At 41.8% G+C, this 15,875-nt stretch overlaps 1 protein-coding gene across 10 annotated transcripts in view; it reads right to left on the bottom strand.

Moving 5' to 3' along the window:
- ANKRD44 (ankyrin repeat domain 44) overlaps positions 1-15,875 on the bottom strand; it is a 239,429-nt gene that overhangs the window by 76,983 nt on the left and 146,571 nt on the right. For all 10 annotated transcript variants that reach the window (XM_034654901.1, XM_034654900.1, XM_034654894.1 and 7 more), the window contains 2 exons: positions 14,692-14,772; positions 11,418-11,529 (listed from right to left, as the gene is read on the bottom strand). In XM_034654901.1, coding sequence (XP_034510792.1) covers positions 11,418-11,529; positions 14,692-14,772 — 193 coding nt within the window. The remainder of the gene's footprint in view (positions 1-11,417; positions 11,530-14,691; positions 14,773-15,875) is intronic.

The raw sequence follows: 15,875 nt of genomic DNA on the forward strand, positions 1-15,875 counted from the left end.
GCTTTATCTTGCAGAGTGTGAAATTTGCCAGTCTTCCAGAGAGTACCACATGATGGTTAAAAGCTTGAAGCTGAGAATCAGATAAGCATGGTTTGGGTCCTGGCTCTACATCACACCAGCTGTATGACCGAGGGCAAGTTATTCAATTTCTTTGTACTTTAAGGTATGCACAAGTGAAATATTGATAAAAATGGGGTTTCCTCCACAGTGCTGTTGTGAGAATCAAATGAGACAGTGCAGGCACAGGGCCTATGCCAGCATGCTTGCCATAAATGCTCATTATTATGAATTTACTAAAAATAGGCAGAGCTATTACATTTCTCCTCTATGAGAAAGGCTTTTTTTTTTTTTAAGAGAGGGAGGGGGGAAGAGAGAAAGAGGTGGGAAGAGGGGCAGAGGGAGAGAGAGAATCTGAAGCAGACTCCCATGCCCAGCACGGATTCTGACACAGGACTCAATGTCATGACCCTGAGATCATGACCTGAGCCGAAATCAAGAGTCGGATGCTTAACGGACTAAGCCACCCGGGTGCCCTGAAAGGCTTTGAAAGAGAAATAGGGCTTTGTTTTGCTTGAGGGATTGGTTCTTTCAAGGAATGAAGGTCTGATGACTTTTTCTCATTGAGAAAAGTTCCATGAACTCTGGTGCCACAAAGTTAGAGCGTCTCTCCTTTTTCAGATCTGCCTCCGTTTCTTTCATCAGCATTTAGTACTTTTCAGCAGATGAGTCCCATATTTCATTTTTTTGGCAGTTGTAAATGATACTGTATCTTTAATTTGATGTCCACCTGCTCATTCCTCATATACAACCACGCAACTGATTTTTATTATGTTTATTTTGTATCCTGTGACCTTGCTTACTATGAGTTCTAGGAGTTTTTTTCCTGATTCCTTGGGATTTCCTATATAGACAATCATGTTATCTGCAAATAGGGAGTTTTACTTTTCCCCTTCTGATATTTATGCCTTTTATTTCCTTTTCTTGCTTTTTTGCTCTGGCTAGCACTATCAGCATGATGTTGAATAAGAGTGGTGAAGGCAGACATCCATGCCTTTCCATCTTTTACCATTAAGTACAATGTTAGCTCTTCTTTATGAAGCTGTTAGATGCTTTTTATCAAACTGAGAAACCTCCCACTCTATTCCTGTTTTTCTTTTTTTAAAGAATCTATTCAAGATGTTGAATCGATTCAAGGTGTTGAATTGTCATAAATTTCCATGTTGTTTGACATAATCATGTGATTTTTTCTTCTTTTTTGTGATTTTTCTTCTTCAGCCTATTAATATGGTGAATTACATTGATTTTCAATTATCAAAATAGGCTTTCCCTATAATCATCCCACTTGGTCATGATATGTAATTCTTTGTATATGTTATTGAATTCTATTTTTTTAAATATTTTAAGGATTTTTGCATCTATATTTATGAGAGATATTGGTCTATATTTCTCTGTCTTTGATTTTCGTGTCAGTGTATTAGTTTCATAAATGAACTGGATGGTATTCTCTTCTCTTCCTTTTTTTCAAAAAACATTTTGCAGAATTCGTATTAATTCTTTAAATATCGGGTAGAATTCTCCAATGAAATCATCTGGAAACGGATATTTCTTTTGGGAGAGTTTTAAAATCCAATTTTCTTTATTTCCTTTTTTTTTCTTTTTTAAGATTCTTTAATATATTTGTCAGAGAGGGAGAGAGTGCACAAGCTGGGGGGCAGCACGTAGAGGGAGAACCAGGCTCCCCACTGAGCAGGGAGCCTGATGCAGGACTCGATCCCAGAACCCTGGGATCATGATCTGAGCTGAAGGCAGACACTTAACTGACTGAGCCACCCAGCTGCCCCTAAAATCCAATTTTATAAGTAGTTATAGAGCTATTCAAATGATCTACTTTATATTAGGTAAGTTGTGGTAATTTGTGTTTTATGATTAATTGATCCATCTCACCTAAGTTGTCAAATTTATGTGTGTAGAGCTATCCGCAATGTTCCTTTATTATCCTTCTGATGTCTGAAAGGTCTCTAGGAACATTCTGTTTCATTCCTGATACTGGGAATTTGTGTCTTGTCTCATGCATGTGCTCTCTCTCTCTCTCTCTCTCTCTCTCTCTCTCTCTCTGTCTCTGTCTCTTTGGGTCAGTCTCAGTAGAGGTTTGTTATTAATCTTTTCAAAAGAAACAGATTTTTAAAAATTGATTTTCTCCATTATTTTTCAGTTTTCAATTTTATTTATTTCTGCTCCCATCTCTATTATTTCCTGTTTCTGCTTATTTGGGCTTTACTTTGTTCTTCTTTTTCTAGATTGAGGTGAAAACTTAGATTGACTTAAGACCTTTCCTCTTTTCTACTGTAAACATTTAGAGCTATAAATTTTCTTCTGTGCTAACTTAAATGTATCCCCAAATTTTGATTTGTTGCATTTTTCTTTTCATTCAATTCAATATATTTTCTTAAATTCCTTTGAGATCATTTTCTTTGTCCTGTGGATTCTTTAGAAGTCTGTTATTTGATTACCAAGCATGGGAGATTTTTCCTGGTATGTTTCTGTTACCAATTTCTAGTTTTATTCCATTGTGGTAGGAGAACACACTCTATATGATTTCAATTCTTTTACATTTTTTGAAGGCACTTACAAATATTCATGCTGTTTTTGTTGGGTGAAGTGTTGTATAAATGTCAATTAGATCCTCTTGTTTGATAGTATTATTGAGCTTTTCTATATGCTTGATGATTTTCTGTCTAGTTGTTCTATCAATTATTGAGAGAGAAGTGCTAGAGTCTCTAACTATGATTGTGGATTTCTCTTTACAGTTCAATTGGTTTTGGTTTCATGTATATTACCATTCTGTTGTTTGGTGCATATACATTTAGGACACTCTCCTTCAGTGGGCTCCAATCTTTACTGGGCTGCCTTCCCAACATCTCCTTGGGCTCCAGCCAAATTAGACTACCTTTCTGCCTTATTCAGTCCTGCCCAAAGAGTTTTTAACTGAACAGGAAGGAAGGAAAGAAAGAAGGAAGGAAAAAAAGAGGGAGGGAGGAAAGGCCAGATTAAATTTTTTTAGGCTTTTAAACTATGTTCTCTTTAAGAAATCTTCCCTTCTCCTATATCATTGAGTCCTTAGAAGCGCCCATACCAACAGCAATAATTCCCCTTCTTTGCGGCCTCTAGTGCTCACTATCCATCTGGAAGAAATTACAGAAAATGTGTGTAGGGGGGATGGAGGGTAAGTGTATGTAATTTTAATTTGCTGAATATCTTCGTATTAGTTTGACACATTAGTATAAGTTTTCAGATCTTGAGGAAGAAAATAACGGAGGGGATATTGTGATAAAATGAGCTGGTGCTGGGAAGTAATCAAATCGAAAGAAAAGGCCCAACCACAGAAAAGTAAATCTTCATTCTTCTCTCACATGGGTCTCTTCTATAAAATACCTTCCTAACAGGACAGTCACCATAGTAGTTATAAACTAGAATTTAAGTTTTATTACTAAGTCAGGCTTAATTATTCATAAGTGTATTTCATTTGTTCAACAATTTGGGGTACCTGATAAGTGCCTGGCATTGCCAGAACCTCTGTCTTATAAAGTAGGTATTTAAATCCATATATATATATATAAAGGAGAGTAGTTTATTCTCCCTTCCAGCTTGGAATTAATCTTTCCTAAAACAATGATTCTAAGTGTGTGACTTTGTATTGAACCAATGAGTCATGGGGTATAATCACACACTAACTTTATTCTCCTTTTCCTAATACCGGGTCTAATCTCCTTTATGAGGCTACTTCTTTTCCTGTCACCTCAGATAAAATCTCCAGCTAATAATAATAAGTTCTCTGGGCCCTTTAGTTACAAGTATAACTTCATATCAGTAAGTAGTACGTCTACTCCAGCGGAGTAATCACAAACTCTGAATGCTCTTTAATGCTGAAGATTCTCTCTGCTTCCCACAACGCCTGAAGTGGGGAAGGAAGGAGACAAGGCTGACTTCTCTGTCCCCAGCCTACAGCTTCTCCTCCTTTCTCCTCCTTGTCTGCCTCTGCCTCTTCTAGGACTGGGAGAGACAGGAGGAAAAGAGGACACGGAAGGGGACATGGACAATGGTCTGACTGGCACCCTTCTGGCAGTGACATTCTCTATCTGGGATGCTGAGGTAGGTTCTGAGCAACCCCCATCACTGGGACCTCTCACCTGCAGTTCCCTCTCCCTATGTGAATGCACCTGTCTGCTAGCAGCTCACATCACCTCCCCAACCCGCCACCCAGCCCCAAGCACCCTGGGTCTCCTCACTCTGCCCTCGGATCTCCAGCTTCTTAAATGGGTAAGGGGGCCATGGGTTGAAACACTAGTATTCCACTTTGAAACATGGAGGCAATGGCCGCACTGCCCTGGGCTGTCAACAAAAGGTGAAACTGAAATTGTTTATTTTAATACACCCCGCTGAATGATTCCTTCATCAGTTGCCAAATTCATTCACAGTAAGACAAAAAAAATTTTTTTCTGCTATATTAGTAAGAAATAAATGAAACACTTTGTCATAAAGTATTGTCTATTCCCCTCTTCTGAACATGGATTCATGTCACATGCTGATTCAAATTTCGTGGCTTATATTTATATTCCTAGCCTAGCAGGCTGCCAGCAGCATCAAAAGATCTGTGCCCATCCCTCTACTCTCTTAATGAGAGTTCCCTGTAAGATCTTATGTTTCTCTTTAACTAAATTAGAAGAAAAACAAGACCAGCATTGTTAAGATTTCCTCTGCCCGTTGGAAGTCTGCCTGCTGGGAGGTCATTTACACCTCCAGGTCCATCTCTGAGAAGCACCTCTGGGAACAGAAAAAAGTCAGCAGAGACTTGTTTGGGGCTGGGGTTCAAGTTTGCTGATTTTTCATCTTCTCATATTCAGATAACTGCTTAGAAATCCTACCCTTTTAAACTCTTCTTCTGTACCCTGCTTTCTTAGTCTTGAGAAGCTTAATTAGACCTTGCCAATGTAAGTACATCTTCTCCAGAGCCACATGGTAATGGTTTCCTAAGGTCCTGTGATAAACACAAGAAACAACTCAAAACATTGAGTAGTTTATTTGAAAGCAGCATAATTTCAGTGTTCAGTTACCCAGATATAGTGATCTCCAGAGAATCCCAGAAACTCCTAGGATAGACAAGCAGGGCATTTGTCACCCCCATGGACTCTCACAGTTGAAGTTCAAGTTAGCTCATAACAGAGAAAGGAGGAGAAGGTCCCAGGGAAGCAGCCAAATTCCAAGTAATTTGGCATGGTATAATCTCGGACTGAACTTAATCACAGGCCTAGAGTTTTCAAACAATCTTTCTAAATTTCTGCAGGCAATTTACGTAATTATATTGGCACATACATTTTTCCATTTCAGTAACAAAGCCACAAAGATCTTTATGTTCACAGACAAATCTTTAATATTGTAAAAGAGAAAGAGCAGGCCAATATAAACTCACAAATTCCAAATAGGGGCATGATTCTGTAATTTTCCCCTTCAGAGCCAGTAAGAATGCATTCCAGATAGAGGAAAGGGGAGGCATAGGGCTCTCCTTTGCCAACTCCCTTCCTCCACTCAGACATAAGTTTTATTCAGACACGAGATGCCTTATTAGTCAAGTCTCTTCCATTCTGCTTTGATATTTTGAGCCCAATTGAATATGACTTATCACAGCTCTCAGCATATATTTGTGGGGAGATTTTTGCTTGCACTCATAGTACACACGTTTTTGATCACAACCAGCTGAGAACACTGGCCTAAGTAGGCAGACTTGGCAGAATCCTGGACCTTGGCTAGTTTATCAAGGCTAAGGAGTTCATACTGGTTTCTGGAAGTTGTTTGCTCATGAAATGAATTCAATATAAATTTATATAAGGAAGTAGAGTGAAAACAACTAAAATAATTTCTGTTCCTTTTTGATGATAGCAAAATAGACTGAACACAAAGCATGGTTTATAAATTCTAAGCTCATGATCACAGACAGGAGCACAAACCATGAATGCCAAGTAAACCCATACCAAGGGAAATGTCAACGTCAAATAAAATCCACATCAAAATTAATGATACGTATTTAATGATATGCATAATCACAGTAATTGTTCAACTAGATGGGAAGAGAGGCAAAAGACAAATGTTATCAACCTTACAAATCAGCTGGCTCTGAAGGCCACCCATCCTCCTCAATGCCACACCAACTCCCAAAGGACAAAGGCCCTGGTCTCGCTGGGAAGGCTCAAGGGCTACAAATACTCACGTATTCTATTCCTTTCACAGGCCAGAAACATAGGCAAGGGAATGTGACATAAAGAAATGACTCCCTGCATAATTCCTGCTTGGAGTCTCCAGGAAGCTCTTCAGAGCTACTAGAAACACGGCTTTCACTGGTATAATTCCAGCAGAGGCAGGACCAGTCTGTTAAAAGGATGAGCCCCCAGAAGGACAGGGGTGTTCATGCGGTGAGACAAGGGAGCGGACTGGCATGGCTGCGGTGCGTCTGAGAAACGCACCTCCTGGTGCGTACCGGCTAATTCGTTTGCTTTCCTAATGCCCAGCACCCAAAGAATGGAAGTTTTAAGGAATATGAGGGTATTGTGGTATGAGAAAGGGAGAAAAGGAGTATAAATTTAAAAAGGTGTCCCTCAAAAACCCAACTTCTTGTATCAAGAACAAGCCCTATTCTCATCACAAGGGAAAAAAACCCACTTCCTTTTCTTTTTTTCCTTAAGATTTTCTTTCTTTCTTTCTTTTCTTTCTTTCTTTCTTTCTTTCTCTTTCTTTTTCTTTCTTTCTTTCTTTCTTTCTTTCTTTCTTTCTTTCTCTCTCTCTCTCTCTCTCTTTCTCTCTCTCTCTCTCTTTCTTTCTTTCTTTCTTTGGGGGGGGGCAGAGGGGGAGAGAGAGAGAGAGAATCCCAAGCAGATTCCATGCTGAGCATGGAGCCTGACACAGGACTCAATCTCACGACCCTGAGATCACAACTTGAGCTGAAATTAAGAGTTGGATGCTTAACTGACTGAGTCACCCAGGCACCCCTCTTTTTCTTTTGTGTGTGTGTGTCCACACGAGGTCATGGATGTTCACTAAACTTATTGTGGTAATCATTTAACAATATCTGTAAGTCAAGTCATTATGCTGTACACCTTTTTTTTTTCAAAAAATTTTAGAAGATTTTTATTTATTTTAGAGAGAGAAAGAGTGTGAGTGGGGGGAGGGGTAGAGGGCGAGGGAAAGAGAATCTCTAGTGGACTCCCTGCTGAGAACGGAGTCCAACACAGGACTCCATCTCAAGATCCGAGATCACGACCTGAGTGGAAACCAAGAGTTGGATGCTCAACTGACTGAGCCACCCAGGCGCCCCCGTTATGCTGTACAGCTTAACTTTATACGTTGTATGCCAAGTATATCTCAATATAACTGAAAGAAAAAAATAATTAAATGGCATTTCTGGCATGTGATAAACACGGAGTAAATGCCATTAGGGGTGGTCTCCGCCACTCCCAAATCTATTTGGAGCCGTGTGTGCCAGCAGGAAGGCTGAGACGGGTGCAGTGGTCTGGCTCTATGATGCCAGTCCTAGGGCAGAGCCCGATTGTGTCTTGTTTTGAGTGGGAGGGGGCAGGTACAAGAATGTTGATAGCTTGTTTAGGATCTCTGCTTAGTTGAACCACTCCCAAGAGGAATTTGAAGATGCATTCCAGAATGGAAATATACAGAACTTTCCATCCAACCACAATCATTCGGGGTAATGAGGAGTATTTTCATCCCATCTGTGTTATAAACCCACTCGGGTCCTTTCCTGAAAGCAAACAATGACATTTCTACCAATTTATATTGATAATCTGGCTTTTTTCAGCTGATGCTACAAATTAAGATCAATGGATACCTCCCCTACCTACTTTCAAATGTCTTAAAATTGCCAAGAATAATCATCTCTTTGTAAATCACACAGGGCAAGTTTTGATACAATCAGAGGTAATTTCATTATCAGACAGAACTCTGAAAACCTTTTTATGGACAGAAAACCTTTTCATTGGATAACAGAAATAATGGCCCTGAAATGGCTTTCCTGAAAAATGAAAATAATATGCAATATATTATTTACAGAGAAAGAAAATGTTACAGGATAATCATTCTCAGAGTTACTTATGCTATGGGATTAAAGATGACTCCTCATGGGGCGCCTGGGTGGCAAGCGTCTGCCTTCAGCTCAGGGCGTGATCCCAGCATTCTGGGATCGAGCTCCCCATCAGGCTCCTCCGCTGGGAGCCTGCTTCTTCCTCTCCCACTCCCCCTGCTTGTGTTCCCTCTCTCGCTGGCTGTCTCTCTCTCTGTCAAATAAATAAATAAAATCTTAAAAAAAAAAAGATAACTCCTCAAAGTACTTTAAAACAGCAAAGTTACTAAGACTATAATAACTTTGTAATAAGAGTTCATATGTCCAATTATGACATGTGGTTTTCATAGAGAAAACCAATTAAAGACAGCTGTGTCTTAAGTACATTTTGGAATGCAGGCTCATAATGGGTCGTAACAATAGTAGTAAGCCTTCACACTGCCACTGATTACTAAACACACACACACACACGTGCATGCACACACTTTGTGAGGAGCCTTTCTTATGTGGGACCTAAACACAGAGTCCTATCTGGTGATAGGTCTGGACCAACTTCCACAGCAATGCTGGTGTTAGAAGGCAGAAGCGATATTGTCTTATATCTTAACCTGTTCCTACCAAGCTTTCGCTCTATGCTGAACAGCCTTGGGTGGTGGTGGAGCATGGCCCTGCACTGGAAGGCAGCATGGTGTGGTAAACATTTCTTGTTTTTTATTTTTTTTTATTTTTTTTAAGATTTTATTTATTCATTTGATAGAGAGAGACAGCCAGCGAGAGAGGGAACACAAGCAGGGGGAGTGGGAGAGGAAGAAGCAGGCTCATAACGGAGGAGCCTGATGTGGGGCTCGATCCCAGAATGCCGGGATCACGCCCTGAGCTGAAGGAAGACACTTAACGACTGAGCCACCCAGGCGCCCCGTGTTTTTTAAATCATGAATCCTGATTCATGATCCTGCTTCTTCCACTGACCAGAGCTGTGTCTTTGATACAATCTGGTTACTGCCCTGTGGTTTGGTTTGCTCCTTCACAAGATAAGGGATTGCCCCTTGGCTCCTTGGGGTTCTCCATGGAAGTCCATCTTATAGAAGGATATGAAATCACTGGCTTTCCACATCTTCCTATGGAACTGGGTAGTTTTAAAATAATGTCCACAAATTCTTTGACACCCTTCCCTTTGAAAGGTGGAGTCAACTTTTCCTCCCTCAAGTGACCCTGTAGGACCTTCCAGCCTAGATCATTAAGAGTGACACTGTCTTTCTCTCATTTATTCTCATTCTGGCTCTCTTCCACTCTGTCCCGGAGCAGAATGCTTTTGGATCCCGGAGCCACCATGTGAGATATCCAACTACTCTGAAACTACCATGCTAAAGAAAACCACATAAAGAAGCCCCATAAAAGTTATTTAGATCTTACAACCCAGGTGACTGACATAGGAGTAAAGAAGCCTTTGTAATGGATTAGGCCAGCCCCAGACATTGTCTGTAACCTCACAGGATACCCTTAACTGGCACTACTAAGCTCAGCCCTTCCTGAATTCCTGATCCACAGAAACAGCAAGAGATATTAAATAATTACTGTTGTTTGAAGCTGCTAATTGTTGGGGTGATTGGTTATGCAGCCACACTAACTGGAAGAGGAACTCTGATGGAATCAAAACTAGAGGGGAAAAAAATGCCACCCCAAGTTTAAACAAGGAAATCTTCGGAATCCGCAAGAAGTTCAGGAAAAAAGACTTGGACGTCTTCAAGAATGATGAAGGTAGGTACAATTCACCAATAAATGCCACACATAGCAGCACTAGAATAATCAGCTCTTTATTTCCAATCACCTCTTCATTTTCAAATGTCTATGAACATCTTTCCACATTCATGGTTAAGAGAAATACAGTAAGAATGACCCTATGTGGGGGCGTCTGGGTGTCTCAGTCAGTTGGGCATGCAAATCTTGGTTTCAGCTCAGATCATGGTCTTGGGGTTGTGGAACTGAGCCCCAAGTTGAGCTCTGTGCTCAGCGGGGAGTCCGCTTGAAGATTCTCTCCCTGTGCCCCTCCTGCCGCTTGCATGCATACTCTCTCTCTCAAATAAATAAATCTTAAACAAAAAAAATGACCCTAAGTGGAACCACTTAAATCTACCAACAAGGCCAAAGGTAAAGGAAACTAGCGGGACATCATTCAGTCACTTCTATGCAGGCACCGACATGACTGCCTGCTGGCTTTCTGCCTCGTGCCTTCCGTAATAGACTGGGCCATCGGTCAAGTGAGAGTGTTTTAAAAGTGTCCTTTTAAAAGGACAAGGAAAAGAGCCGGAGTCCATTTAAGAAGGTGGCACCTACCGTTGGCCCAAAGTTAGAGAGTTTGGTACACCCCATGTATCCTGGTGAAGCGGACCCAAGCGTGATGCTTAGGAGATGACGAACAGAGGCCTGTGGACAGGATTTAACCACAAACCCATGTTTTCCCTTTCTGGCCCATTCAGTGTTTTCAAAATAGGAAGCACCACGTAAAAAGTCTAGATTTCTAGTTTCTCTTGAAACACTGGACTTCAGTCCTGAGTATGAATTACTACCTGATCTCCATCACTGGCGCTGACAAGCTGTTTCTCCCTTTAGACACAGCACACCCTATTTGCCACAATCCCCCCACTCCCTATTGCTCTAGCCCGGGTTCACTTCACTTGTTCACTTTACGTTTCTGTCCCTGTGGTCACTGAAGTTCATGTCTGGTGACCTACACCAAGAGAAGGGCTTCTGACTCCAAACCCCCAGCTGTTTTTTTATAACTACGGGACTGAAATTTTTGGTGGTTCAGAAATTCCAATAAATTCTGCTGTTGTGTCCTTGCCAATTTCTTTGCCAAAACTACAAATGTGGGACAATGACAAACATATCCCTCACGGTTATGTAGGTCCTCTTACAACACTGTTAATGAATGTTAGGGTGATCTGTGTGACTTCGGAAAAATAGACTGAGTGTATCGGATGCATCCAAATTATCTTTAAAATACAAACTGTTCAGACAGCAAACATTCCTAGGCCAAGTTAACATGGAAAAGAAGCAACTGCCAGTCGGCTGTGAGATTAGGATGGACAGAAACGGAACAAGATCTACATACTGTAAAGTAAAATAACTGAATTACTTACCACAGAATATCTTCAAGGCAATTTCTAGTGAGGACTTAATTAGGCAATGAGGGTGTGTGTGAGAGATTAAGACCAGCATTTGCAGGGGTGTGTGTGTGTGTGTGTGTGTGTGTGCGCGCGCGTGTGTGTGTTAGAGAAAACAAGACAGAACAACTCACCAATTCCAGACATTGTCTGTGGCCATAGGCAGCAGCATAATGTATGCTATTGTAACCTTCCTTGTCCCGGATAGATGGATTTGCATCATTCTGAAGCAGAAACTCTAGACATCTGTAAGTATAAAAATGAGGTGTTATTTTAGAAAACATCTCTAGACCAAAAGCAGTAATTAATGTAAATATTTTCCTAGTATGAATGTTCCACAAAGCACTTCGTGAATTTAAGTGTTTCTTTTTTTTTTTTAATTTTTTTTTAAAGATTTTATTTATTTATTCGACAGAGGTAGAGACAGCCAGCGAGAGAGGGAACACAAGCAGGGGGAGTGGGAGAGGAAGAAGCAGGCTCATAACGGAGGAGCCTGATGTGGGGCTCGATCCCAGAACGCCAGGATCACGCCCTGAGCCGAAGGCAGACGCTTAACCGCTGTGCCACCCAGGCGCCCCTTAAGTGTTTCTTTAAAAAGTCCATGGCAATGAGGGTTTATGTACTGGAAGTTTGGGTTTTTTTTAAGATTTTATTTATTTATTCAAGAGAGAGAGTGAGAGAGTGCACAAGAGCGGGGTGAGGGACAGAGAGAGAGGCAGTCTCCCCACTGAGCAGGGAGCCCAATGTGGGAGTCGATCCTGGGGTTCCAGGATCATGACCTGAGCTGAAGGCAGCCGCTCAGGACCGACTGAGCCACCCAGGCACCCCGTACTGGAAGTTTTATGTGTGTGTGTGTGTGTTTCCATCTTTATTTCAGCTTACAATAGCCATTCTAGAATTCAGGATAGGCTTTAGGAACAAGAGGGTAGTTAAGTTTATTGAAAGGGGGGAAGAAATTATTCATGACTATCCCCTCCCCATTGAGTTGCTTTAATGTCATTATCAATATTGCATATTTATCCATACCCGGGTTCATGTCCGGACTGTGTTCTGTTACAATAATCCATTTGTCTCTTCCTGCATTGATCACAGAATGTTTTAGGTTTTGGTGTGTTTTTTTTATAGTTGATTTACAATGTTATATTAGTGTCAGGTGTATAACACAGTGATTTCACAATTCTATACATGACACAATGCTCATGCTTTGGTAATCTGCACCTTAAAAGGAAGTCTTTTTTTTTTTTAATTTTGGTAATTAAATGCCCATGGACAGGATCCCAGGTATGACCCATTTTAAACAGAATTTGGCTCTTGAAATAAAATCATTCAATAGGACTAGCATTCCAGTGGACACACAATCCCCAGCTTCTGAAAGAATTACATTCTAAAAATCAGTTGGCGAATTTAGTACGTCATTTGGAAAACACTTGGAGTTGCTCCCAAAGAGTTATTTACCCCTGGATAGAGCTGAGCTATCCTACCAATAGCATTCTTAGGGAAAAAAATAGTACTATAGAATTTGAATATTGTCCAGATTGTTTCTAAAGGGAAATAAATTCCATTTTTAACTGGGGATGCTTGTCTTGTCTCCTCCCAGGCCACGGCTAGCAATCTTGGGACCCAAGCTGCAAAAACAAGACATGCACTTTAAATCAGGAATGTATTTGGATGAGAGGTGTAGCCTCTCTGCATGAAAGCACTCTCAGGCAAGCTGATCCTTCCCCTGCTTGTCCTTTCCCCTCTCCATCAGCTGTTAAGAGGGCTGCTCTGGCAGAGGGCAAGCTGACATTTCGCTGGAGAAGGGGGGTTTTGCGAGGTGGCTTAAGATTCTACAGTCTTTGAGGGGCGCCTGGGTGGCACAGCAGTTAAGCGTCTGACTTCAGCTCAGGGCATGATCCTGGCGTTATGGGATCGAGCCCCACATCAGGCTCTTCTGCTATGAGCCTGCTTCTTCCTCTCCCACTCCCCCTGCTTGTGTTCCCTCTCTCGCTGTCTGTCTCTATCCCTGTCAAATAAATAAATAAATAAAATCTTTAAAAAAAAAAGATTCTACAGTCTTTGAATATCATGAAGTTTGGAATATCAGGGCAAAACCTTGGTTTTTCTGTTTTACTCATGGCTATGTGTCCTGTCCCCACCCCAGTGACAGCCAAAGTTACGTCCCACAGCCTGTATCAGGGCCACACTCTCTAACTTCTCCCTTCTTCCGTGATCTGGACGGATCTCCTCTGTGGGAGGAGAGCCCAGTGGACCTCGGGAAGACCCTAGGGGGGACACGAGCCTTCGGGTGACAGAGAGATTGGTTCCTCTGACAGCTGGAGAAGAGAATAAACAAGGTAAGAACTGTGTGCGTGCAGACTCTTAGAGCACGCCATCCACTAGGTCTCACAGAGCAGGACACAGAGTGTGGGCAGCGCTCATTCATTTGCTCATTTATTTAACGAACAGTTACTGAACACCTGCAACCTGCTGGGCACAGCCCTGGGCAGAGCTCGACCTTCGCATGGTGCCTTGTCGCACAGGAAGGACTCTCGGAGCACCAGGCTTTAGAGCTTTCTGTGCATCAGCACCCTGGGTGATGGCACCGACTCCTAGCTCTTGCCACAGTCCGGGCCGAGTCTCTATCAGAAGCCAGAGATAGGCAGGTGGATGCGGTGCGGCAGTGGCAGCTGTCAGCAGGAGCAGGGGCTGTTTGTGAGCTGGTGTGTGTGTGTGTGTGTGTGTGTGTGTGTGTGTGTGTGTGTATGCGTGCTGGGGAAGGAGGGGAGAGCACAACAGGTGTATTTCACACTGGAATCTCAAAACATTTATTTCTAGAACCTACTAAATAGTTGCCCCCAGGTCATTAAAGGAGAACCTAAGGCCCTTGGAGGAGGCTTAATATGTCCCTTAAGGCGTATGACACATGGCAGAGTCAAAAATGATATTTAGGGGCGCCTGGGTGGCACAGTGGTTAAGCGTCTGCCTTCAGCTCAGGGCGTGATCCCGGCGTTATGGGATCGAGCCCCACATTGGGCTCCTCCGCTGGGAGCCTGCTTCTTCCTCTCTCACTCCCCCTGCTTGTGTTCCCTCTCTCGTTGGCTGTCTCTATCTCTGTCGAATAAATAAATAAATAAAAAATCTTAAAAAAAAATTGATATTTAAGACACGTACTCCTAAAACTGCTGACCCATCACAGTGACGGTCTCAGTAAAGGTTCCAATTTTAGGAAGAGTTCCTTGTGTGAAAATAGCTAACTGAAGGATATATTAAAAGAATCATTTCTTCTTCGCTAAAGGCAAGCCCATATCACTTCCTCAAGATCCCAGATAAAGCCCCCAAAGAGCAAGGCTGGCCTATGTGACAACCCAGAAAAGCAGACAAGCAGCAGTAACCACCTCTCGAGCTTGAAGCTGAGCAGAAACTTACAATGCGGCTTCCTTTTCCTTCAGCTCTCTGGCTCTTTCAAGCTCTTCTGAATTTTCATGGGCGTTTCCTAAGATAGTCTTACTTCTCAGCATAAGGGAAAGAAAAAGTATTACAATTATTTGCATTCAATAGTTGCTAATGATTTTGATACAACTTCTATCTCAATGATTTTCCTCGCAACCCAAAAGAAATAAGCACTACAGATGTTTTTACTGAGAACGTACGTGGTTCTCTTAAAGGCCATGCAGTAAATCTACTCTCTTCCACGGAACCCAACTGAGGACGTGACTTTCCTAGAACTTCCACCCCAGAATCAGCAAGTAAGACATCAAGTTGTCTATCCTTTCATAAACGTCCTAAACTCCCCAAGTAAATAGGAGGTGATGGAGCTTAAATTTCTCTGACTCCTACCACATTCCTTGCTGTCTCCTTGTCAGTTCAGCATCGCATTTATCCAGGAATGGGGTTCTAGTCACCCCTCAACTGCCAGAGCAATTCTTCATCACCCAAGATTCCTTTTTATAGCTCTTAACACACAAAGTATACTTGTTCCCCTTCTATTCTTAGTGAACAGCAGAGCGCCTGCTACGGAGTAGAGGCTCAATAAGCATTTCTTGAGTTAACCACCTGCCTGCCTAGGAGATCCTGAGTGCATTACACCAGACTTGCCAATAGCATATGACAGGAACAGTGTTTTCCAAACTGGAAATACGGATCCTAATCCATTATGGAATTGCAAAGTCAATTTAGTAGGTTGCAGTATTTCATTGCTTTTTTTTTTTTAAACAAAATAGAAGAGAAAATACCAGAACGTATCACACAGAGTAAAGGTAAATATGATCTTAGGAAATTTTTGCTGCCTTTTTACATATATATTTAAAACATACATATTTGAGCGTGTATGCTGGGTCATGCTGTAAAATGTATTTCTTACTGTGGGTCACCGTAAAATAGGTGAAAGCCACTGCTGTATAAGAAGAGAATTTAGTGCTGACCCAGAATCAATTCCATAGAACGGTGCAGCAAGTAAGTCAGTAGTTCTCCAAACAGGGTCACCAAAAAGCATTCCTATGAAGGAGGTCCCGGTCCTTGAGTCTTTGAGAACGATCTCATAAGCTGTAGGCAGGCACCTCTCCCTCCTTTCCCACCTGGACTGGTTCATTTATAAATGTTCTGCTTTCTAT

This window comes from Ailuropoda melanoleuca, chromosome 2 (assembly GCF_002007445.2).
Source record: "Ailuropoda melanoleuca isolate Jingjing chromosome 2, ASM200744v2, whole genome shotgun sequence".
In the NCBI taxonomy this organism is placed as follows: Eukaryota; Metazoa; Chordata; class Mammalia; order Carnivora; family Ursidae; genus Ailuropoda; species Ailuropoda melanoleuca.